This window comes from Podarcis filfolensis (assembly GCF_964270895.1).
Source record: "Podarcis filfolensis genome assembly, chromosome: 10".
Classification (NCBI taxonomy): domain Eukaryota; kingdom Metazoa; phylum Chordata; class Lepidosauria; order Squamata; family Lacertidae; genus Podarcis; species Podarcis filfolensis.
In genome coordinates, this window is record NC_139612.1 from 16824360 (window position 1) to 16848063 (window position 23704).

At 42.2% G+C, this 23704-nt stretch overlaps 1 protein-coding gene across 2 annotated transcripts; it reads left to right on the top strand.

Moving 5' to 3' along the window:
- Nucleotides 1-433: 433 nt before the first annotated feature.
- Nucleotides 434-23704, top strand: ZNF800 (zinc finger protein 800). 2 transcript variants are annotated; one of them, XM_083574472.1, is made up of 5 exons: nt 434-997; nt 5547-5657; nt 7719-7814; nt 17833-17976; nt 18794-23704. In XM_083574472.1, the coding sequence occupies exons 2-5, from the start codon at nt 5597-5599 to the stop codon at nt 20869-20871; spliced, it is 2379 nt and encodes a 792-aa protein (XP_083430598.1). In that variant the 5' UTR covers nt 434-997; nt 5547-5596; the 3' UTR covers nt 20872-23704. The 2 variants fall into 2 exon arrangements, with proteins under 2 accessions (XP_083430598.1, XP_083430599.1); XM_083574473.1 differs by having other exon boundaries at nt 586-997; nt 5550-5657.

Below are 23704 nucleotides of genomic sequence, written 5' to 3' on the forward strand. Positions count from 1 at the left end.
CGTAAAAACCATGGCGAGGCGGCTGCTCCAGGGCGCCAGAGGTACCCAAGCGCCGCAGCCGGAGCATTTCCCTCGCTCAGCCCCTTTCTAAACGCGGGTCGGAGTGCCACGCCGAGCTCGCTGGCGTCGCGGAAAAGCAGCAGGAAGGCAGGCGCGGCTGCGGCGCCGCCACCGCCCTTCGCCAAGCCGTGCGCCCTGGCACCAAGGCGCGCGCCACGGCGGCTCCAAAGGGCGCAAGCGAGCCAAGCGCAGCCGGAGCCTCCTGGGGGAGAGAGAGAGGGGGAAAAAAAAGGCAATGAGCCCTTTCTTGCCCCGGCGGGCCTCGAGGTGCCTTTCTTTGATTGGCTGAGGCGCATGTTGGAGAGGAGGCGCGCGCAGGGGACCCATCCGCCGCGCGCCCAACTTTGCCCCCGCCGCCAACTTTGGTCGCCGTCGGGCGGGAACCCCGTGGAGCACAACAGCCACCTGCGCGCTCGGGGCTCTTGTGGGAGGAGAGCGCGAGCGGGAGAGAGGAGCGAGGAGGCTGGGAAGGGGGCGGAGAGGAGGGAAAAAGCCGGGTGCGGCGCATGCGCCGTGCGCTGCCCCGGGCCTGCCGCGGCCGCAGTCACTTCCTGCCCTTGCGCCCATCCGGCTCCGGGGTCGCGTCGCGGGGCCGCTTGGGCGGGACAGGCGACGGCGAGTTCGCGTCGGGGCGCGGCGACAACAGCGCGCTGCCCTTCCCCGCCGGGCCCCGCATCGTCGGCGGTGGCAGGGTCCCCCGCGCCCACCTCAGCGGAGCCTCCTCTCCGGGCGCCCTGCTCGCTGTCACCTGCTGCCTGCGCCTCCTCGGAGCAGCCCAGGGGCTCCTTCTTCCTTCCTCCCTCTCCGCCTCCCGCGCGCGTCCAGCCGGCCGGTGGCGGGCAGGCGAAGAGGGGCTTCGCCCAGCCGCTGCCCGCCCGGCAGGCACCCCACGCGCCTCGCTCGGGCCGGGCTGGCGTCTCCCGCAGGAGCCTTTCCCGTAAGTGTGGTCGCCGCTGAAACTTGCCTCTCCGCCTTCCCTCCGTCACGGGCACCCTCGCCCGCCGCGGAAAACACGGAGGCGATGCGTGTTGGTTGGTTTGGCTAGCGTGTGTGGGTGAACGCGCGCGTGCCCGCCCCCTCCCCTGACGCGCCGATGCTGGGTTGTGTGAGGCGGGCGACCCGTGTGACAGGTGGCCCGGAAGAGCGCGCGAGGAGTTGGTAACCTGGGTGTAGGTGGTGTGTTCGGGGGAGAGGGAACTTGTGTGGAGGGGGATGAGTGCCGGAGAGGGGTGTGTGTGTGTGTGTGTGTGTGAATGTGGGTTCTGTATTGGAATGCTTGTTGTTGTTTTGTTCCTTCATCACTGATGGAAAAGCTAGTGATGGGGTGGAAGGGGGTGGGTGGGTGGCCAGGTCGTAATGGTTGGCATGGTCTGGGTTGGCATTCCTGTGTGTGGCATGGATCAGCCCAGCGCCAGATTTAGGGCAGTGTCAGGCGGTTCCACATCACAGGGCGCTGAGCCGAAGGATGATGATGATGATGATTATTATTATAATATCTTATATTTATGTGGGTACCTACTGAGAAGATCGGTTAAAAAGCAACCGTACCAAATTGAGTTTTTGTCAATTTTAAAAAACATAGTAATTGAAAGTTCAAAAAGTGCATGATTATATGTACACTAAACGTTGTGAGATGTAAGTAGACGAGAGAAAAGGAAAAAGAGAATCAGAACCTGGGTAGAAGGGAAAATAAAGGTGGGAAGGGGGAAAACCCCAGTATTCTTACAAATCTTGTAATAGGTTAGGATCTGGTGAAGTACAATAACAACCTTTTAAAGTATACAGTTTTGGGGTTCCCCCTCCCCCCTTTATGAATTATTGTCAAATTAACGTTTGGGGTGTGTGTGTGTGTGCCAAATTTCAGCCACACTCACAGTACTATATTACCCAGGGGCAAAACTAGGCGTTACTTCATAAGGGTTAAAGACCCAGTTTGGCACCACCCCTCACACACATTTGTAGGCACTGGTGTTCGAAACTCCCACTGTTCCAGGCGCATTTTGTGACAGGAAATTTTACCAACACGAGCAGTTTTTGAGCTCTGGGCGCAGTACAGTGCCTAAGATTTCAGATTAAAACTGTGGGGTGGAAGGAAAGGAGAACCTTTTTCTGCCTTCCCACTTCCAGCTACTCTCTGAAGAGTGGAGAAGAAATCCTCTTAAGAATATTAGGGGGGTAGGCAGGGAAAGGACTAGACCATGTGAAAAATGAACATAATATTTTAGCTGCTGTTCATTCATTTTCAGCTTTGTATTGTTATTAGGTTTAAGGTGCTGTTTAGCTCCTAGTTTTCACATCTCAATTTCTAACACTGCCGTGTAAACACACACACACACACACGGGGAGAGAGAGAGAGAGAGAGAGAGAGAGAGAGAGAGAGAGAGAGAGGGAGGGAGGGAGGGAGAGGCTGGGAGCCTCAGTGGCACCCCTCTAGGCTTCACCCAGGGCAAAAAACTTGGCTAGCTCTTGCATAGCTACGGCACTGTATTACCAAAGTCCGCCCCTGGATAGTCATGACTTTTCACAAGGGGACACTCTGAGGATTTGGCGAAAGATAGTGGGCCAGTGCATTGCCCCCTCTTCCCCATCTGCCAGCCTGCAACATCTCTTGCCATTGGGCCAACAGATTGATCCTACATATCCTCCAGCAACAGGACATTTACCAGGTGCAGCAATGCTGACTTCTGTGGCACTGATCTCCTTTGCATCATCACATGTTTGAAGCTACGTGCACAGGACACATCTTATTTTGGTTTATATTCGACAACTGGAGGGCTCGGAAATAGGTTTGGATCAAGTTCTTGATCCCTCATTTATGGTGAATGTGAGATGGGGATGGAACTGCATGGTTTGACTTGTCAGGTAAGAAGGGACTGGTTTTGACTCCTCAGTTGCAGTAGACCGTATGTGGTCATTTGTCTGTCTTTACACAGCGGGATTGATTCCTGACAATAAAAAGGTTTGTTATTTACTTATGACATTTATATACTGCTTAATTATTTCCATTTATAAGCAGTGTGCATAAAAACAGTCCACAGAAAGTGAGACAACAAAATGAGTTCTGTAGATAGTTCTAAAATTGTCTCGCTTAAGTTGTTAAGGGAGTGTTTTGCTGCATATATGGAGAGGAAGGGAGAGAGGAGATGTCAAGTTTGGTATGTAAGAGGTAGGATGACTTTTTTGATGGAGATATTTGTGCAGAGAAATGTTCATTTTCAAATACAGTTGTAGTTGCCAACAATTAAACACATTTTCCAGCCCATGGGGAAGCAACAGGTGCTGGTGAAAAGTGATAGAAATAGTATTCTGGGATGTTGTGTTACTGTGACTGGGTACATTTGACATATTACATGTTATAATTCATACCTGGTTTAAGGAGCCATTTGGTGCCTAGCTGATATATTTAAGTTTCTAACACTGGTCCACATGCACTGTATATAGACATGGAGATGAGATAGTCTTCATCAAGGACACAAAGCTTGATCATTTATTTAGATGCTGGTGCTGCAATCCTACATATTCTTTTTTTGGAAGTGAGTCCCATTGGGGGGAAAGAGACTTACCATTGAGTAAACATGCTTGGATTGAGTTGTGTGTAGATCTTGCCATGATTCGTCTTCTTTGGCAATCACTCGTAGCCGAGTAAGATTGTCTTCCATGAATATGGTCTCAACAGTGTGTCCGTAGGTGACTGTGGAGGCCAATTCTGGATCCACACATCCTTCCACAGTGGGGACATAGGTTTCCGGGCAGGAGTTGATGACAATGAGGATTTGCCAAGCGTGCCTTCCTCTTAGTACATTTCTCCCTTTCGTCTTGAGTTCGAGTGGCTTCAAACTCCATGACGCCTTTAGCAGAGGCCAGCTGGAGCACTCGCAGGCCAGTGTTTTGCAGTTGTCGGTGTTTATACTACATTTTTTAAAGATTTGCCTTGAGAGCGTCTTTGAACCTATTGTTCATCGACGTTACGCTTTCCATTGTTATGTTGGGAATAAAGTAAGAGCTGGTATAACTGGACAACATAGTACCAGTACTTTTCCTTTGAATGGAAAGTAAATGTGTTAAGGCATGGCCTGCAATGGTTACTCCTGAAGTAGCTCTTGTGGTTCACGATTATTAAACCAATTTATAGACTGCTTCAAAACATAAAGCCATCAGTGTGGTGTGTGTACACGTAGAAACAGAATTAAATGTTATGCTGTTACGAAGGAGCAAGCATCATATACTTTATCTGCAAACAGCTGGACCATTTTAGAGAATGACATTTTGTAGTGCTCTTAACTCCTTCAATTGCAGCATGAGGGAACCTGCCCAAAGTTCTGCAGTACTATGTATGTAGCCTCAAATATGTGTGAGGCTGCAAAGGAGATCAGTGGCTTAGAAGTTGGCAGTGATGTGACTGGATGCATGCCATTGGAAATCTGTATTGGAGGATATTTAGGAACAAGTTGCATAAAAAATACTGGATTGGTAAAGGCACTCCATAAGCTCGTAGATACGCTTTACTCTAAAGTAGTGTATTTCTGAAGTTTTTTAAACTCACTGCTGTTCCCGCCTCTCCTGTTTTGATTGGATGCTGGTGGAGTGCTGAAAACCGCAAGCGGCCCTTTTTTTGGCCATCATCTGTCCTCCTGTGAATTATTTCATTCCGATAAATAAAATCCTCTGTGAATGTCAGTTCGCATTACAAAATGTTTGTAAATAGAACTGAGTGAAACTGTTATTTCGGTTACTCGGATGTGCATTTTATAGGCTTCTAACGCTCGGCTGAAAGAATTCAGGAGAATTATTCTCCCTTTTGGATTAAAATCCAAGTCAAGACAATAATTGCTGTTTCAGCGCCCTTTTCCAGCTGGAAAGTAGCAAATAGCCATGGGGAAAGAGAGGAAAAGAGATTCCCAAAAAGAGTTCCAGCAGTGCTTTTCAGGAAGACTACATTTCCCAGAGACTACTGTACTGGAGAAACTTTCCCCCTTTACACATCCCATAGGTATTTGCTGTTCTTGGAGCAGTATACCTGGCTAACCAGCCAGGTAACTACGTATATGCCCTGCTTCAGCACAAGGTGATTCAAACATAAGGGGGGTTTGAGAGAAGGAATAAGCAGGGTTGGGGATTGAGGTGGGACAAAAGGTATTTGGGGGTTTACAGAGCTTAGATCAACTAATTTGAATTAGCACTGAAAAGGAGTGAAGTACTTTCCTGATTTGGGAGGGAATGACTTGCCTCGTTTCCAAGCCCGTTTGACGCAACATAAGCTGCCTCTGATTGCAATAGCTATTTCTAAAACAAAATTTATCCATGTATCCATGTCGTAGCAATGGCGGAGTTGAGAAGATTTCGTTTTTTCATATGTGGAATTGCTCTTTGTATACATGTTCAATATTCACCGCTCATTTTTAGATCAGTGGTTTTTACAGGGAACTCATGTAACACTGCAGAAACTTCTTTTCCTTGGTAAATTATAGAAAATTTGCTTATTTTAGCAGAAACGAGCTACTAGATGTAGAAGGAAAGTAGGGCGTTGATGTAGAAAATGCCTCTAAGGGACAAGTGTTGTCAGACTGACCATCATCACCATGGCTGCTGTGAACCAGGTAATAGTGCTTTAGTAATCTACCTTTCTTAAAAAAAGAAAGAAAGAAAGAAATGCAGTAAGACACTGTCGGGAAAAGATAGCCTATATTATGCTGCCGTAATGGAATTAGGACATCTTCAAATATTGTTGTATTGCCAGTATTATAAAAATGGTTGGGTTTTGATGGAGTACTTCTTACATCTGTGTTTCCTTCTTGTAGACTGGGTTGAGGGAGAAGGCAGGGAATAAACATTTTTGGAAAGTATGTTTCCAAGGCCTGCAAAACAAAATTCATTCAGCGTACAAATAGCTTGATATAAATATATACAAATATTCTGATGTTGGCACGTTGCTGTAATAACCACATGAGCTTAAAAAAATGGCTTGTAACCTAAAAACACTTGAAACGAGAAAATGAAGAGAAATATACACATTAGTACATGCTTCAACTTAAGATAGGATACCTACTAACCTACTTACCTGAGCTTGAGTAGGCAGGTATAAAAACATTTTAATTGACTAAATATGCACAGCCACATAAATAGAGGTCTGCTTCTATGTATATTTAAGAAATACTTCTTACAAGTGCAAATGGCAAGTACCATCTTAAGATGGAGAAAAGTGTGTTCCCCCTTTTCTCTCATATAGTTGGAATGTCTTTTTAAATTGATCCTTGGTATAGTGCATATGGGACACGGGTGGCGCTGTGGGTTAAACCACAGAGCCTAGGGCTTGCCGATCAGAAGGTCGGCAGTTCAAATCCCGGTGATGGGGTGAGCTCCCGTTGCTCGGTCCCTGCTCCTGCCAACCTAGCAGTTCGAAAGCACGTCAAAGTGCAAGTAGATAAATAGGTACCGCTCCAGCGGGAAGGTAAACGGCGTTTCCATGCGCTGCTCTGGTTTGCCAGAAGTGGCTTTGTCATGCTGGCCACATGACATGTATGCCGGCTCCCTCGGCCAATAAAGCGAGATGAGCGCCGCAACCCAAGAGTCGGCCACGACTGGACCTAACAGTCAGGGGTCCCTTTACCTTTACTATAATGCATATATTGTATGTATCATATAAAAACAAAGGGTTTTATCCTATTAAGTCACACTTGGAGTAAACTTTTGAAATAAATGGATTTTAATAATTTAAGCCCATTAGTGTCAACTCATGACTTAAGCGGGTACAACCCAAAGAAAGTAAGTTGCTTCAGAATAGGGTTGTTACCTATATAGAATTAATTGATCAGATGATTACTTGACTATACCGTCTATGGCTAATCATCTCAGATTTCTTTAATCGGGTGACATGTCTGTTAGGAATCTTTACAGATAAAAAGCTGTGATTGAAATAAATGTTCTTGCAAAGATGTCCAGTTGCGTCTTGACTGACTCAACAGAGTTAACAAACACTAGCATAACTCATTCCTTAAATTGAGATTAATGCAACTGAGCAGCAAACATAATCCTAATATGAATATAGGTACATGAGTGTAGGAATTGCTAGACAACATTGGTAAAACCGTATGGCAATTATTTCTAGCAATGACGCGTATTCTATCTTTCAAAAATGTTATTTGTCATTTATAGTGGTAACTGCTTTCTAGATAAGCTGTATATATACAGTGGAACCTCATTCCCGAATGCCTCCATTGTCGTACATTTCGGTTCCCGAACGCCGAAAACCCGGAAGTAAATGCTTCCATTTTCAAAGGTTTTTGGAACCTGAACGTGCAACGTGGCTTCCGCTGAGGGCAAGAAGCTCTTGCAACCAATGGGAAGTCGCGCCTCGGTTTTTGAACGTTTCGGAAGCTGAACGGGCTTCCAGAATGGATTTCGTTCGAGAACCTAGGTACCACTGTATCTCTATTTGTGTGTGAATATGCTTTTTTGAGCTTAACTGAGACAGTCACAGACATTACAGTTGTTTTGGAAATAGCAATAAAAAAACCTACATATTTGTCATTTTTTATGTCCAGACTATATTGCAATGTTTTAATAGAACTTTAATAGAACAGCCTCAGTGCAGTTAACATTTATGTGTGGGCATGTACCTTAAGCTCTTTTATTTACTATTTATTGTGACTATTTTGCAGTGCATATACTGGAACCTGGAGATCATCCTTTATTGCAGCAGCCTCTTCAGACATCAAAATCCGGCATTCAGCAAATTATTGAATGTTTTCGATCAGGTACGAGTAGGTTCTTTTTATATATATTATTTTGCCTTGAAGGTTTGGAATGCTTCAGTGGTGGCGTAAATAACATCTAATGAACAATCTTAAATCATTATTTCACGTTTTGAGAAAAATGGCACTCTTGGATTTTCATGGATTAGATTTTGGGTTGTATCCAACATTAGTCATATTCACAGTAGAACCACTGGGTTGTAACCAACAAAATAATTGCACATGCAAGCCTACTTCCGCAGGCAATATGGAACCTCTTCTCTCCCTCCTCCACCTCCAAAATCTGCTCTGGGGGTTCCCCCCAACTCTCTGGAGCAGATTTAGGGGTGAGGATGGAAGGAGAAAGAAGTAAAGTTCTCTTGTGCCCGTGCAAGTTAGTTCATGTGCACACTGATATCCATGGATACAACCCACTGAAATTACAATGGTACCTTGGGTTACATACGCTTCAGGTTACATACGCTTCAGGTTACAAACTCCGCTAACCCAGAAATAGTGCTTCAGGTTAAGAACTTTGCTTCAGGATAAGAACAGAAATCGTGCTCCGGCGGCACGGCGGCAGCAGGAGGCCTCATTAGCTAAAGTGGTGCTTCAGGTTAAGAACAGTTTCAGGTTAAGAACGGACCTCCGGAATGAATTAACCCGAGGTACCACTGTAATGCACATGACTAACTTTAGTCCATTAATTTCGGTGGGTTGGGGCTGAGGAAAGTTCAGCTGGATGCTACCCAATGTTTTAAGAATTGCTTGTTTTAATTATTGTATTGATATTTGATTGTAAGTATACCACCCCGGGTTCCTATTTTAAGATGAGGACTTGGAGAATTTCTAAATGAATAAATAGGTCTAACCAAGATTCACTGACTCTACTATTCTATCGCCAACAGTAAGTAGTCAGTCAGATGCTTCTGGTAGCTCCTGGCCTTTGCTGGTGTCCTGCGGTGAATGTTGATCAGACAGAGTGTTGTTGTCGTTTCAGCTTTTTAAATGTTCTTCTGTTGTAATGTTCTTTGGTTGTACAGTCGTACCTTGGTTTTTGAACAGCTTAGTTCTCGAACGTTTTGGCTCCCGAATGCCACAGACCCAGAAGTGACTGTTCTGGTTTGCCAACTATTTTTGGAAGCCAAATATCCAACGGGGCTTCCGTGGCTTGTGATTGGCTGTAGGAGCTTCCTGCAACCAATCAGAATCCGCACTTTGGTTTCTGAACGTTTTGTAAATCGAACGGACTTTGTTTGACTTCCAAGGTACGACTTTACTGTATACATCGTAGCTGAGACTGTAGCATTTCAAATTTTGAAAATCCCTTTGGGAAAATGTACACCACAAATTATGTATTTACAATAGCAGTGCAGTTCTGAGATATGCAGTAAACTTTTTTTTTACCATGGCTTTTGCTGGCAGTGTGTGACAGCTGTTATGAGGTAAAAATGATGTTTGATTGTTTATTTCACTGTATAGTAATTATGTATGATATTCTTATTGACTGCCTTGAGATGCCCATATAAGAAGCATAAACAGTCATACCTCAGGTTAAATGTGCTTCAGGTTGAGCATTTTCAAGTTACACTCCACGGCGACCCGGAAGTAACGGAGCGCGTTACTTCTGGGTTTCACCGCATGCGCAGACGCTCAAAATGACGTCATGCGAATCCGCGGAAGCGGCAAAACGTGAGACGCGCAGACGCAACTTATGTTCTACTCAGGATGTGAACGGGACTCCAGAATGGATCCCGTTCACATCCAGAGGTACCACTGTAAATATTTTAATAAAATATAAATAAAAACATTTAGGTACGGAAAACTGGTAACTATAAATCTACTCTAACCTTAATCTTGCCACTCCGCTTGTAAAATCATCTAAATTAGTGGCTTTTGCCATATCTTGTAATAAATTGCATATGCTTATTTTGTGTTGTAGGGAAGAAGCATTTCTTTGCCCTGTTTGCAGAAATTTGGAATTTCTCCTTTGTGACCTTAGAAATTTTGGGCTTAGGTTGAATGTCCAATGTGGTCTTGTTGCTTTCTGAAAAAAGGAGTAAAGATTCAAGGTTGGCATTGTCAAGCAGGACTGTAGTATATTGTTTCTGTTTGGATGGTCTTTTCAAGTTAGGATAACGATTAAATGGATGTGTGTGTTGCTAACTATAGTCATTTATGGGAGCGGGTGGCGCTGTGGTCTAAACCACTGAGCCTCTTGGGCTTGCCAATCGGAAGGTCAGTGGTTCGAATCTACGCAACGGGTTGAGCTCCCATTGCTCTGTCCCAGCTCCTGCCAACCTAGCAGTCCGAAAGCACGCCAGTGCAAGTAGATAAATAGGTACCACTGTGGCGGGAAGCTAAACGGCATTTCCGTGCACTCTGGTTTCTGTCACGGTGTTCTGTTGCGCCAGAAGCGGTTTAGTCACACTGGCCACATGACCCGGAAAGCTGTCTGTGGACAAATGATGGCTCCCTCGGCCTGAAAGCGAGATGAGCACCGCAACCCCGTAGTTGCCTTCGACTGGACTTAACCGTCCAGGGGTCCTTTACCTTGACCTTGACCTAGCCATTTAAGGTGTTTTTTTAGGTGTTTATTGTTTTCTGCTACTTGTATTTCTACCTTTTAGCGTTTTAATTTTTAGTAGTTTTTATCTTCGCTGTTTTGTATTAATTCCTTTCATATGTAAACCTAAGTGATAATTGAGTTGCAAGGCAATATAGAAATACCCAGAATAAAATAATAATACTGTGTTCAGAATGGTTGGTAAGACAGTACTGGACTTCTATAAGTTTCTATCCAGCCCCTGCTTCCAGTTAGAATAATTATACTGTACTGTGGAATGGGGCAGTAATGACCAGGTAATGAAAGCTATAAAGAGGAAGCAGCAATCTATTATCCATCCATCTATCTATCTATCTATCTATCTATCTATCTATCTATCTATCTATCTCTATCTATCTGTCTGCCTATCTATCTATCTATCATCTATCTATCTATCTATCATCTATCTATCTATCTATCTATCTATCTATCTATCATCTATCTCTATCTATCTGTCTGCCTATCTATCTATCTATCTATCATCTATCTATCAATCTATCTATCAGCATCTATCTATCTATCATCTATCTATCTATCTATCTATCTATCATCTATATCTATCTATCATCTATCTATCTATCTATCTATCATCTATCTATCTATCTATCTATCATCTATCTATCTATCTATCTATCTATCTATCTATCTATATCTATCATCTCTATCTATCTATCTATCATCTATCTTTCTATCTATCTATCTATCTATCTATCTATCTATCTATCTATACCTATCATCATCTAAGTTCAAACATCACTCTTCTGCTAACTATTGTTAAGTACCACATCATGGGTTGAACTTCCTAACAATCAGGCAAACAGTGATTTGGAACTGTTTTTTCTTCTCATTTTCAGTCTATTAAAAACTTCTGAATTTAGTTGTATCTGGGTTCCAGAAGAGGAGCAGCAAACCATGTTTGGTATCTTAATTCAGACATTAAACCAAGCTGTGTTTTCTCAAACATGTTTCCTGGCTACTCAGAATCAATTTAGATAACGTAAAACAAGAGCAACACAGTTAAGCTTTACAGAACATACTTTGGAATGATATCTGAAATAAAACTTAGAAAAAGGAAATACTAGCAGAGTTATTTCTGCTAGTATTTGGAATGGAAATACCGACCCATTTTTCATTTTCATATATGGTTTACATGTTGTATATCATTTTAAAGATAATTTTCCATAGACACAGAATTTCTCTATTCTCCCCCCCCCCTCTAATTTTCAGTTAGGAACCTCTCCAAGAAAATAGATAATAAATTAATGGCACTTTATTGCATTGATAATTCTGCTTCCCCATTTGGTGAACTGACAAGAAATGTTATGTTAGGAACAAAGTCCTATAAGCACAGGACAATAAAGCCTACATTGGTTGAAGATGTTATGTTGGCCACAACAATACCATCTCCCTCAACAAATGAAAAGAAAAATCTGTACATTTTAATTTTCTTCCTCCTCTTTAGGCTTCTTAGCAATAAGAAAATGTGAGGAGAAATTATCTGAAAAGTATTTAATATGCAACATTTATTGTGACCAGTGTAACACCACAACATGCAACTTACGTAGAATATGTATAATAATAATAACAACAACAATAGTAATTTATTATTTATACCCCTCCCATCTGGCTGGGTTTCTCCAGCCACTCTGGGCAGCTCCCAACAGAATATTAAAAACATGATAAAACATCAAACATTAAAAACTTCCCCATACAGGGCTGCCTTCAGATGTCTTCTAAACATGAGATAGTTGTTTATTTCTTTGATCCGGTGGGAGGGCTTTCCACAGGGTTGGCGCCACTACCGAGAAGGCCCTTTGCCTGGTTCCCTGTAACCTCACTTCTCGCAGGGAGGGAACCGCCAGAAGGCCCTCAGAGATGGACCCCAGGCTGAATGATGGGGGTGGAGACACTCCTTCAGGTTTACTGGGCCAAGGCCATTTAGGGCTTTAAAGGTCAGCACCAACACTTTGAATTGTGCCTGGAAACATACTGGAAGCCAATGTAGGTCTTTCAGGACCTGTGTTATATGGTCTCGGTGGCCACTCGCAGTCATATGTGTTGTCATGTGCATCATTTATACCTCTTTTTAGGACTGCCATACTTATTTCCCTGATAACGCAATAATTATTAGGCCTCTTATTTGTATGTGCCATCAGTGTAGGGCATCTTACAGAGTTCTGCAAAAAGTGAAAGATGTCTCCCCTCAAGAAGCTTAAAATCTGAAAGACAAGTCATGGTGGGGGAATCTATTCTACTGTTTCGAGTAGAGTGTACTTCAGTCACCCATACACATTGCACTGAGCATACTAACACACTTGCACTGCTGTTGTTTGGTACAAGAGAGGCTGATGTTTTGAGTTGGAAAGAGGATGGTAGTAATTTGACTCCGTTTCAGAGCCTCCCATCCTTTTCAGTAAATGTCCGTGCATTGCAAACTCTTATTTTAGTATGAAATATGCAGAAGCGGCTAAAGAACTCCAGGTTCACTTCAGCTAAGTGAGTTGCAAATTGCGCAATTAACATCTTTTAACAGAAATCTCTTGGTTTTAAAGCATAGCTGTCAACCGTCCCTTATTTGGCGGGAAAGTCCCTTATTCCAGTGCTGTGTCCCGCTGCTGTCCCTTATTGATGTCCCTTAAATTTCCCGGGTTTCAAAGGAAGCAGCTCCTCTCCCTCCCTCCCTGCCGGCCAGGGCGGAGGGAGGCTCCAACTGTGTTGCTTGGCTGCGTTGCTCACCCAATAAGGAGTCTAAGAACGACTGAGGGGTGGAGCTTGCATGCCTTGTGCTGATCAAATCGGCCACGTTGCCTGGGGACTCGCCTTTGCTCAGCGCTTCCCAGCGGAGAGGTGACGGTGGTTTTCCTTGCTGCATCCCCTTTGCCGGGTTGCTGCACTGTGGGAACCACTCCTTGAGGCTTCGTTTTGTCTGCTGGCTGGGCTTTCTGCCTTTGGCTTGAGGGGCTCAGAAGCTGGACATACCTGTGCTTGGAAAATCCCTTATTGGCTGCTGATCCCTTATTTTCGAGGCTGCTGGTCCCTTATTTTCAAATCTGTAAGTTGACAGCTATGTTTTAAAGCCTTGTATGTACCGTATTTTCTCAGTTTCCCCTCACACCACTTTCTCACTCCTTGCTGGAATAGCATCTGTAGTTATTGCTTCTTCTTACTTTTGTCTCCATGGCCTCACATATCTTGCTCCCGGTACCTAGTATAGCTCTTTTTAAAAGGAAAGCAACTTCCTGCTTCTCCAATACAAGGAGTTCAAAGTGTTTTCTGAACTACCTTAGCCTTGTACTGCCCGCCACTTGGCTTCCCCGTGCCCTATATCCTTGTTCGTTCATCTCTGAACACACCTCCACCCCAGCCTTTTTCTTGTAAATCTAATTTAAATGGCAAGTCAGCTCCATGGCCTGACATTTCTATGTTCTCGAGTGTTTACTTAGGGCACCGGCACTGTCAAATAGCAGCAGCAATAATTTATGGGACTACAAATGGCTTTTTTGCTCAGGTGTTTGATATAAGAGAAATGGCAGTGCTTTGAAAAGGAACTCTGAAACTTTTATATAAAAGGGATGCAGTGTGGACCCAAGTTTGTCTTTAGCTTTTAGGATATTTTACCAGGTCACACCTGATCAATCTGGATACCTGATTGTGTGCTAGGCAAATAAACTTTTGAAAATGGAAATAATGTTCCATATACCAAGCATGTTGTTGGATGATCCCTTCAAACACCGAAATAACAGTTTTGCACAGAATTGCAGCCTCATTCTATTGCCCATTTAGTACCATTTTAACTATTATATTTGCCTGTGAAAATAGTATAAGTATTGTACAGTCGTGCTATTGTATGATCCTTGCTTTTGAAACCGTAGTTTTTATCAGTATACTAAGTAAAATAGGCTAAGCTGAAAAGAAGCAATCTTTTTGTTCGTTTGTTTTTACTTCCTCATTAATGTCTTCCTAAGGCTTTCTGTGAAGTGGCATTAAAATTAATTCAGTAGATGTTTTAATATTAAATAAATTTGTGTTTTGGGGAGAAATGGACTTTGATTTTATATAACTTATATCTGAAAGAAATAACGCTAGTGAAAAATATACAATTTTGCAGTATTGGAGTAATAAAGGTAAAGGACCCATGGATGGTTCAGTCCAGACAAAGGCAACTACGGGGTTGCGGCGCTCATCTCACTTTCAGGCTAAGGGAGCCGGTGTTTGTCCACAGACAGCTTCCCGAGTCATGTGGCCAGCATGACTAAACCACTTCTGGTGCAATGGGACACCATGACAAGTGCCAAAGTGCATGGAAATGCCATTTACCTTCCCACCACAGCGGTACCTATTTATTTACTTGCACTGGTGTGCTTTAGAAGTGCTAGGTTGGCAGGAGCTGGGACAGAGCAACAGGAGTAATAGGAATAATAGGCTGTTAGTAGCATCAGTTGGATCTCTACACTGATATCATTTCATGTTGAGAGAGGCATACCCACATTCACACTTTTAAACAGAACTTTACATCATCTTGAAGTCCAAATTTGGTTAAAAAAAAGAGAGAAATATATGGATAAGAATACATCATAGAAAGTATCATTCATTATTCAGTAACTAGATGTTGAAGGGTTTGAAAGAAATTACTCAAGATTGTTGTTAGTTTGTGTTCAAGGGTCTAACTGATTTCCGTCTGGCTTTGGCCTGTTTTTGAGTCACCCAGTTGGATGATTTATGCTGGGATATTGTTAGGAATCATCTAATTCTTTTCTGATGGGCCTCTAAACAGCTTTAAATACCATCAACAATGGGCTCTCTCTCTGGACCAGGACATTCCAGAGGTTTGGACCCAGAAGGTGGTGTTTGACGATTTCCGTTCCATCTTATAGTTTTGTCTTTAAGGTTCCCATGCTAATTAACATTCACATGAAGCTGCTTAAAGAAGTCATTTGACGATGTTTGGATCAAAGTGTTGTCCCATAGTTCTGTTCCTTTATTCTACCTCCTCCAGTCGAAATGCCCCAGTAGAACTGACTTGGGTTAGATAGCACAGTCGCTGAAAGAACCAAGTTAGGGGATTTACCTGAGCTTGATGCTAGTTATATTGAGTCTGGTGGCTATGAGTGCCTTTTAGTAGAGCCAAAGCTGGCGAACCGGTCCAAGCTATCTAATCTAAATAAAGCAAATCTCCCATTAAATGTGCTCTCTTTACATCCAGACCATATAGTGTACTCTACAGCTACCTTTATAGATTATTTGGAAACTTCAACTGCTTCAGAATGCAAGCACTAGTTTGCTTATGTGAGCCATTGTTTAGGGCACACCACATGCTGTATCAGGATGGATTTGATTTAAATCAAATCGATTTAAATCACAATTTAAATCACGATTTAAATCATTAGTCAGTAAGACTTGATTTAAATCATTTTTTCACAGAAAGGCTCATTCTTGCCAGTATAATTTTAATATTTACAACCAGATGAAGTTTTTATTTCTGGAATAATAAATTTTCAGAGTAGTTTTTACAGTTATATCAAAAATTACTGATTTGGTTATACTATTAGAAATGCATAGACTGATAATTATGAAATTATTGTGAGGTTTAGTAAGTTGACTGTTTATATTTGGAAAACTTTTCTGCTGTACTTTATTGGAAGGAGAAAAACAATCATTTCCTTCATAACAATTTAACTAAAACAATAACATTATAGCAAATGTATCCTTGTTGGTTAAACATGGGAAAAAAAACTTAGACTGAGTTTTAGCACACATGAAAAACTTAAAACAAATCCTTATTTCCTGATGAATAGACTTTGGAATATAATGTAACTTAAACAGAAAACTATCTTTAGAAAGATTTTTCCTCCAAAAGCATTTTATTTTGAAAATCCAATTTAAATCAAAAAAATCTGATTTAAATTTTAAAAATCTGATTTTTTTTAAATAAAAAAATATCATTGAGTTTTATCCACCCTGTGCTGTACCATTGGTTTTCAGGCTCAGTTTAAAGTACTCATGTTCACCTTTAAAGTCCTAAACAGGCTGTTTGAGGGACCATACTAAACTGCCCTGGCCTTAAGATTGGCCCCTGAGATCACAATGAACCAGTGTTAATTCTGGAGTCAACTAAAAGTATAAAAGACTATTAGCATAAATACCTGGCAAGGCATGCACTTTGCTCTGCACAAAACTGATTGTTCTGCAGCCCCTTCACAATCCACTTGTAGGGACTCCCCCCCCCCCCACCAAGGCCTTTTGTAGCAAGTCGTTATTACATTAACAGCTCTCTGTCATGGTGCAAGTTTGTCAGTGACTACTAACCAGTTACTGACAACCAGTCGTTTCCGAGCACAATTCAAAGTGTTGGTACTGACCTTTAAAGCCCTAAATGGCCTCGGTCCACTATACCTGAAGGAGCTTCTCCACCCCCATCATTCAGCCTGGACACTGAGGTCCAGCGCCGAGGGCCTTCTGGTGGTTCCCTCCCTGCGATAAGTGAGGTTACAGGGAACCAGGCAGAGGGCCTTCTCGGTAGTGGCGCCCGCCCTGTGGAACGCCTTCCCACCAGATGCCAAGGAAATAAACAACTATCTGACTTTTAGAAGACATCTGAAGGCAGACCTGTTTAGGGAAGTTTTTAATGTTTAATGCTATACAGTGGTACCTCGGGTTAAGAACATAAATCGTTCCGGAGGTCCGTTCTTAACCTGAAACTGTTCTTAACCTGAGATACCACTTTAGCTAATGGGGCCTCCCACTGCTGCTGCACCGCCGCCGCACAATTTCTGTTCTTATCCTGAAGCAAAGTTCTTAACCCGAGGTACTATTTCTGGATTAGTGGAGTCTGTGACCTGAAGCGTTTGTAACCTGAAGCGTCTGTAACCCAAGGTACCACTGTATTGTCTTTTTAATATTCAGTTGGGAGTCGCCCAGAGCGGTTGGGGAAACCCAGCCAGATGGGCGGTGTATAAATAAATTATTATTATCATTATTATCATTATCATCATTGTTGACCACCGTGCAAGGCCTCCAGCAGCCCAAGGGGCCTAAAATTAAGTACCGTATTTTTTGCACCATAACACTCACTTTTTTCCTCCTAAAAAGTAAGGGGAAATGTCTGTGCGTGTTATGGAGGGAATGCCTACGGGTGGCATGCCTATAGATTTTCCTCCTCTAAAAACTATGTGCGTGTTATGGTCGGGTGCGTGTTATAGAGCGAAAAATACGGTACTTAAGGATTGCTACCCTGTACACACTTACATGCGAGTAAGTCTTATGGAACTCAGTTGGGTAACTTCTGGGTAGGTATGTGTAACATTCAACCATTAGTCTTACTGATGTCCGTGGGAAAGATGTTGGCATATGATTAACTGAACATGTAAAGTACTTACCTTCACCTGGATCATGCCTCGGATGCACCTAGTGGTAACTGTATCTTTTTATATGTTTCAGGAACTAAGCAACTTAAACATATTTTGCTGAAAGATGTGGACACCATCTTCGAATGTAAATTATGCCGCAGCCTCTTCAGAGGACTACCGAATTTAATAACCCACAAGAAGTTCTACTGTCCTCCAAGTCTCCGGATGGATGACAGTAAGTTTTGTTCTCTTAAGTCTCTTGTTCAACATACAGTCATACCTTGGAAGTCGAACGGATTCTGTTCCGGAAGTCCATTTGACTTCCAAAACTTTCAGAAACCAAAGTGCGGCTTCTGATTGGCTGTAGGAAGCTCCTGCAGCCAATCGGAAGCCGCGGAAGTCTGATAACCCACAAAGATAGCAAGAGCTCTGCTGGATCAGGCTAAAGGCCAGTCTTATCCAGCACTCTGTTCTCCCAGTGGCCAACCAGATGCCTTTGGGAAACATGCAAGCAGGAGATGAGGAGCAAGCAACAGAGGATGAGGAGAGGATGCTTAACCTTTTCCACATATCTAAATTCCTTGTCTAAATTGCTACCTGAGTGCTTTTATCCTGGCAGAGGGGGAAACAGAAGTACAGTGGTACCTTGGGTTACAGACGCTTCAGATTACAGGCGCTTCAGGTTACAGACTCCACTAACCCAGAAATAGTGCCTCGGGTTAAGAACTTTACCTCAGGATGAGAACAGAAATTGCGCGGCGGTGGCACAGTGACAGCGGGAGGCCCCATTAGCTAAAGTGGTACCTCAGGTTGAGAACAGTTTCAGCTTAAGAACAGACCTCCGGAATGAATTAAATTCTTAACCCGAGGTACCACTGTATCACTGTACTGTATACAACACTTAATGTCTCACATCATATGTAACTAATCCACAACCTGAAAAAGAGACAATGTATGATGTAAACCAAGAAAATCTATAATAAAAGAGTGACACCTGTGAAATAATATAATGTAAACATTGTGGGTTTTTTGTTTTTTTTTTTAATCTACAGACTCTCCTGATGTAAATGATAAGCAGAGCCAAGCCATAAGCGATCTCCTGGAAGCTATGTATCCTAGAGTGGACAAGCAAGACTATATAATCCGTTTGGAACCTATAGAGACAAACCGGAATGCCGTCTTTCAATATGTTTCGAAGGCGGATAGCACAGTTGAGAACATTGAGATGAATGTCACCACCGAACCAGCTCCTGTAGCAGAAACGCCAGAACCTACCGCAGAACCTCCTAAATCTGTTCCTAGTCCCTCACAGGAAGAAACGGCAGAGATTCCTGTGGCTGCTGCTGCTAGCAAGGTAATATTGACTCCAGAAGAACCGTCTCTGTCAACAAAGCCTAAGCTGGAACGTGATAAACCAGATTTGGGTCACCAGTTAATTTGCTGCCTCTGTAAAAAAGAATTTCATTCCAGACGCAGTGTACGCCGGCATATTAGAAAAGTACACAAGAAGAAGATGGAAGAACTGAAGAAATTTATTGAAATTAAAAGGCGGCCAAATCAGACATCTGGAAGGGGGCGCAATAAGAACATTCTTGTAACACTGGGTAGGAGCTGTCCTGTATGCTATAAATCCTTTGCTACAAAAGCCAATGTAAGGAGGCATTTTGATGAAGTTCACAGGGGACTGAGGAGGGATTCCATCACTCCTGACATAGCTACAAAGCCTGGGGAACCTTTGTCCTTGGAATCGGCTAAAAAATCTGTTAAGACCCGAAAACAAAAGTCCCTTAAGGCTGAATACAACTTAACCACCTGCAAATGCCTCTTGTGCAAGAGAAAATACAGTTCGCAGGTAATGCTCAAAAGGCATATGCAGATTGTTCACAAGATCACCCTTTCGGCAAAAAATGCTAAAAGAGAGAAGAAGCCCAATAACGCAGTAAGCACAGAAGTGAAAGAGAAAACGGAACCAGCAGAACCTGCAGAATCAGTGCCTCCCATCATCAGCTCTCCGCAGAATGAAACAAAGGGAACAAATCATTCGAATGAAAGGAAGAATGCATCTTCATCGACTGAGAAAAAGAATGCCTCATCATCCGCCGAACGAAAGAATGCCTCATCATCCGCCGAACGAAAGAATGCATCATCTGCTGAACGAAGGAATGCATCAGCTGCTGAACGGAAGAATGCATCATCCACTGAACGGAAGAATGCATCAGCTGCTGAACGGAAGAATGCATCGTCCGCTGAACGAAAGAATGCATCATCTGCTGAACGAAAGAATGCATCGTCTGCTGAACGGAAGAATGCATCATCCGCTGAACGAAAGAATGTATCAACCGCTGAACGAAAGAATGCATCATCCGCTGAACGAAAGAACGCATCGTCCGCTGAACGAAAGAATGCATCGTCCGCTGAACGAAAGAATGCATCTTCTTCCACTGAAAGGAAGAACGCACCACCCACGAAGAAAAACAAAGTTAAGCCGAGCTCTGAAAATTCTAAGTCAAGTAATCAGTCCATTGCAAGTGGTCTCCGAAAGCCCAGGAAACCGAGACTTTCCGTTGGCTTTGACTTTAAAAAGCTTTACTGCAAACTCTGCAAACGCCAATTTACGTCGAAGCAAAATCTAACGAAGCACATTGAGTTGCACACGGATGGAAATAACATTTTTGTGAAATTTTACCGGTGCCCGCTCTGCCCTTACGAAACCCGCCGGAAGCGCGACGTGATCAGACATATAACCGTGGTCCACAAAAAGTCTTCGCGTTACCTTGGCAAGATAACGGCGAGCTTGGAAATCAGAGCGGTGAAAAAACCCATTGACTGCGTTTTAAACAAGGTGACGAGAAGAGGCGCTCCGAGGGATGAAAGTAAGCAAAATGGTGCAAAGCCGGACGTCACCTCGAACTCGCCGAGCAAGAAGTACGAAGGGGCTGATGTGGGCATTGAAGTGAAAGTCACAAAGAATTTCTCTCTGCACAGATGCAATAAATGCGGGAAAGCGTTTGCCAAAAAGACTTTCCTAGAACATCACAAGAAGACTCATAAGGCAAATGCATCCCATTCGCCCGAAGAAAACAATACAACCAAAGGCAGAAGCACGAGATCTAAAGCTCTTGTCTGCTGAGGAACAACTAGTGCCTTGCAAAACGTTTGCCTGAATTTTCCGCTGGTGTTTCTAGCTCAGACTCTGACGCTGTAGAACATAAAAAGAATATTGCATTTATTCTTTTCAGCCACATATTTATAGGATTCGATATGAATTTGTCTTTGTTCAAGAAAGTGAACCTAGCACAGTTGTACATGGTCGGTTCCTGAAAGTTTAATAATATTCTGTAACAAGTTGTTTGGGGCATAATGTTTAGCGGTAGGGACCGTAGTTCCAAAGGTTTTTTAAAATTAATTTTGCACTTCGTTGGTACTGACCAGGTAGAGGAAAGCCTTTGATGGGCTTGAAATAGCCTGTTAGTGCTGTGTTTCCCTGTGGTTTTAGTCTGTTAGCAAATATTTCTGGCATACAGAGTTTTGCATAAATGCTAGCATACTTAAGATGAGCATAAATTTAGGGTCTATAGCTCTATATAGCTCTATAGTTTAGAGTCAACACTTTTGCGTTAAAATTCCGTTTCTCTGTTTGACACAAGATGTCCATTCCTCTTAGAGAAACTAAAATCTCAGTTTTTTTCCTGAGCTAGAATTTTGGTACCTGGACCTTTATAGCTAGCATTTTAACCATAACGTTTGTTTCCACGTACCCTGTTTAGACACCTGCGGGTGGGGATATTGGATATTCTACAGTTCAGTGGCAATTTTACATGACATACAAAACAACAGTCTTAACTAGCTTCAGTTGAAATGTTGTTGGGCAACCAGCCATCAAGGAGAGAATAGTTTGGTGGGGTTTTTTTTAATTACTACTTTATACGAAAGATTATTAATCTCTAACAGATGTTTATTAAGAGTATATCTATGTTGATAATTCAGATCCAAAGTTCCCATTAGGTGAAGGTATCTTTCCAGAGTTAAACCACTTGTGGATTCTGGTTTTAATGTGAAAAGGTTATATGTAGACAAGCTTCCAGATACTTGGGAGCCACCCTCAGGTTGCTGGGGGGAAGTTGGTGGGTTTTTCGTTTTGTCTTTTAAAGGCTAAATAATAAAGATATGGGTTATTCTTACCAAAACCACAGTCAGCTTATTGGACACAGAAAGTGCTTCTGGCTTTTGTGTGGAAAATGTTCATGCTGCCTACAAGTAAAGCCCCCTTTTTTAAAGTTGGCTAAATATTATATTGATATATGTATTTCTCCTTAACATGAGATGATGTGTGGTAAAATTTGGAATTAGAACCACTAATATCTTGAAATAGTTCTATGAGAGGAAATATTTTTATAAGCTATTTTCTTAGTAAATGTATTGATTGTTCCTAAAAGGTAACGTCTTGTCTGAGTTTTTCAAGAGCGATTAAACTCCATTAAAAATAGCCCTTTGAATTAATAGCCAGCTTTCTTATTTCATGTGTGCAGTAGTGCTGGTAACAGAAAAATGAACATTTTAAAAGGGAAATTTTGCAAACCATTTTTGAAGACCTATTCTTTTTAAGGACGTTATCAACTTGGAGCATGCGTTCCAGACTTGGCCCTTACTTAATTCTAATTTTGCTGAACAGATTTTACGTCCATTGTGATATACTACTAAGCAAACACTTGTTGTGTGATGTACTTTAAAAATATTTTTTTACAGATGAATGTATATGAGCAGTTTCTTAGCGTAATTTGAATGAACTGCAATTTGAATCGTAATATTTTTTAGCATTGGCGCTAATTTCAATTCATGGTTCAATACTTTTTTGGGAGTATTAAGTTTGACTGTACTGAACTTGCTGCAAAAAAAAATGTATAGTAATTTTGCATGGTTAGCATATTGGTCAGTCTTTCATATGGAAGTTTACAAGTGACCCACATTCCCCTATTTTAATTGTTGTGTTTTTTTAAAAAAAAAGATTATACACAAGCACTTTAATAGATGCAGTTTAAAATTTTAGTTATTTTTTAAAACACAGTACACTAATGTTCATGTGAAGATAGTAGATGGGTTTTGTAGACAATTCATATACAACCGTAGTTCCTTAAATATTGTTTAAACAGAAGATAGTGGAAGGACTTTTTTTTTCTTTCTTTCTTTCTGCCCACAAGATGTTGAATGACCACTGTAGATGGCACTTGACTTTCACTGTAAAGTTTATGAAATTCTTGCTTCCTATCTTATTTTATAATCGATTCTATAGCAAAACATTAGTATACCTACCATTATGAAATTTTTGGCAGGTTTCTGCGCTTTCTTAATTTTTAGAAAATGTTTAGTGATTTGTGTCAAATTGCCACAGTTTAAAAGATGATGGGTTAGATCCAGAAGACCTGTGAACAGGATCCCGCTCACAGGATCCTCCTACTGGAGGAAGGCGGATAAAGCTATTTTCACTGATTCCTCCTTCTCCCGCCTCCAGAGCAGTGTGAGGTGTGGCATGGAGGGCTAGAGAGGAAAGAGGAAGTGGCAAAAACCACCTCGCTTCACCTTCCTCCCGTGGGAGCTTCTGCTGGTTCTTGGTCCCTTCTGTTCACGGAAGGGACTCTCTCTGGATCCAACCCGATGTACAAATGAAGAAATGCCATTTTAAAAATATTGGTCGACTCCCTTGCTTAGGGAATGCCTTGTGTCCATATATACTTTTTTGTATAAAATATATCTAAAAATGTTGATCATAAATAAAAAAAAATATTCTTTTATGGATAGGTAAGTGTTTGGCCTTTTAGTGCTTTGCACTAAAAAAACAAAACTGTGAATGGAAAATAGACTGTAACTGTTGCTGGAAATGTTCTATGTTTGAATACACTTGCTTCTTGGAGAAATGTACTTTATTTGGAAATAAAGCAGACTGGAAGTTATTTGAGGTAAATGTA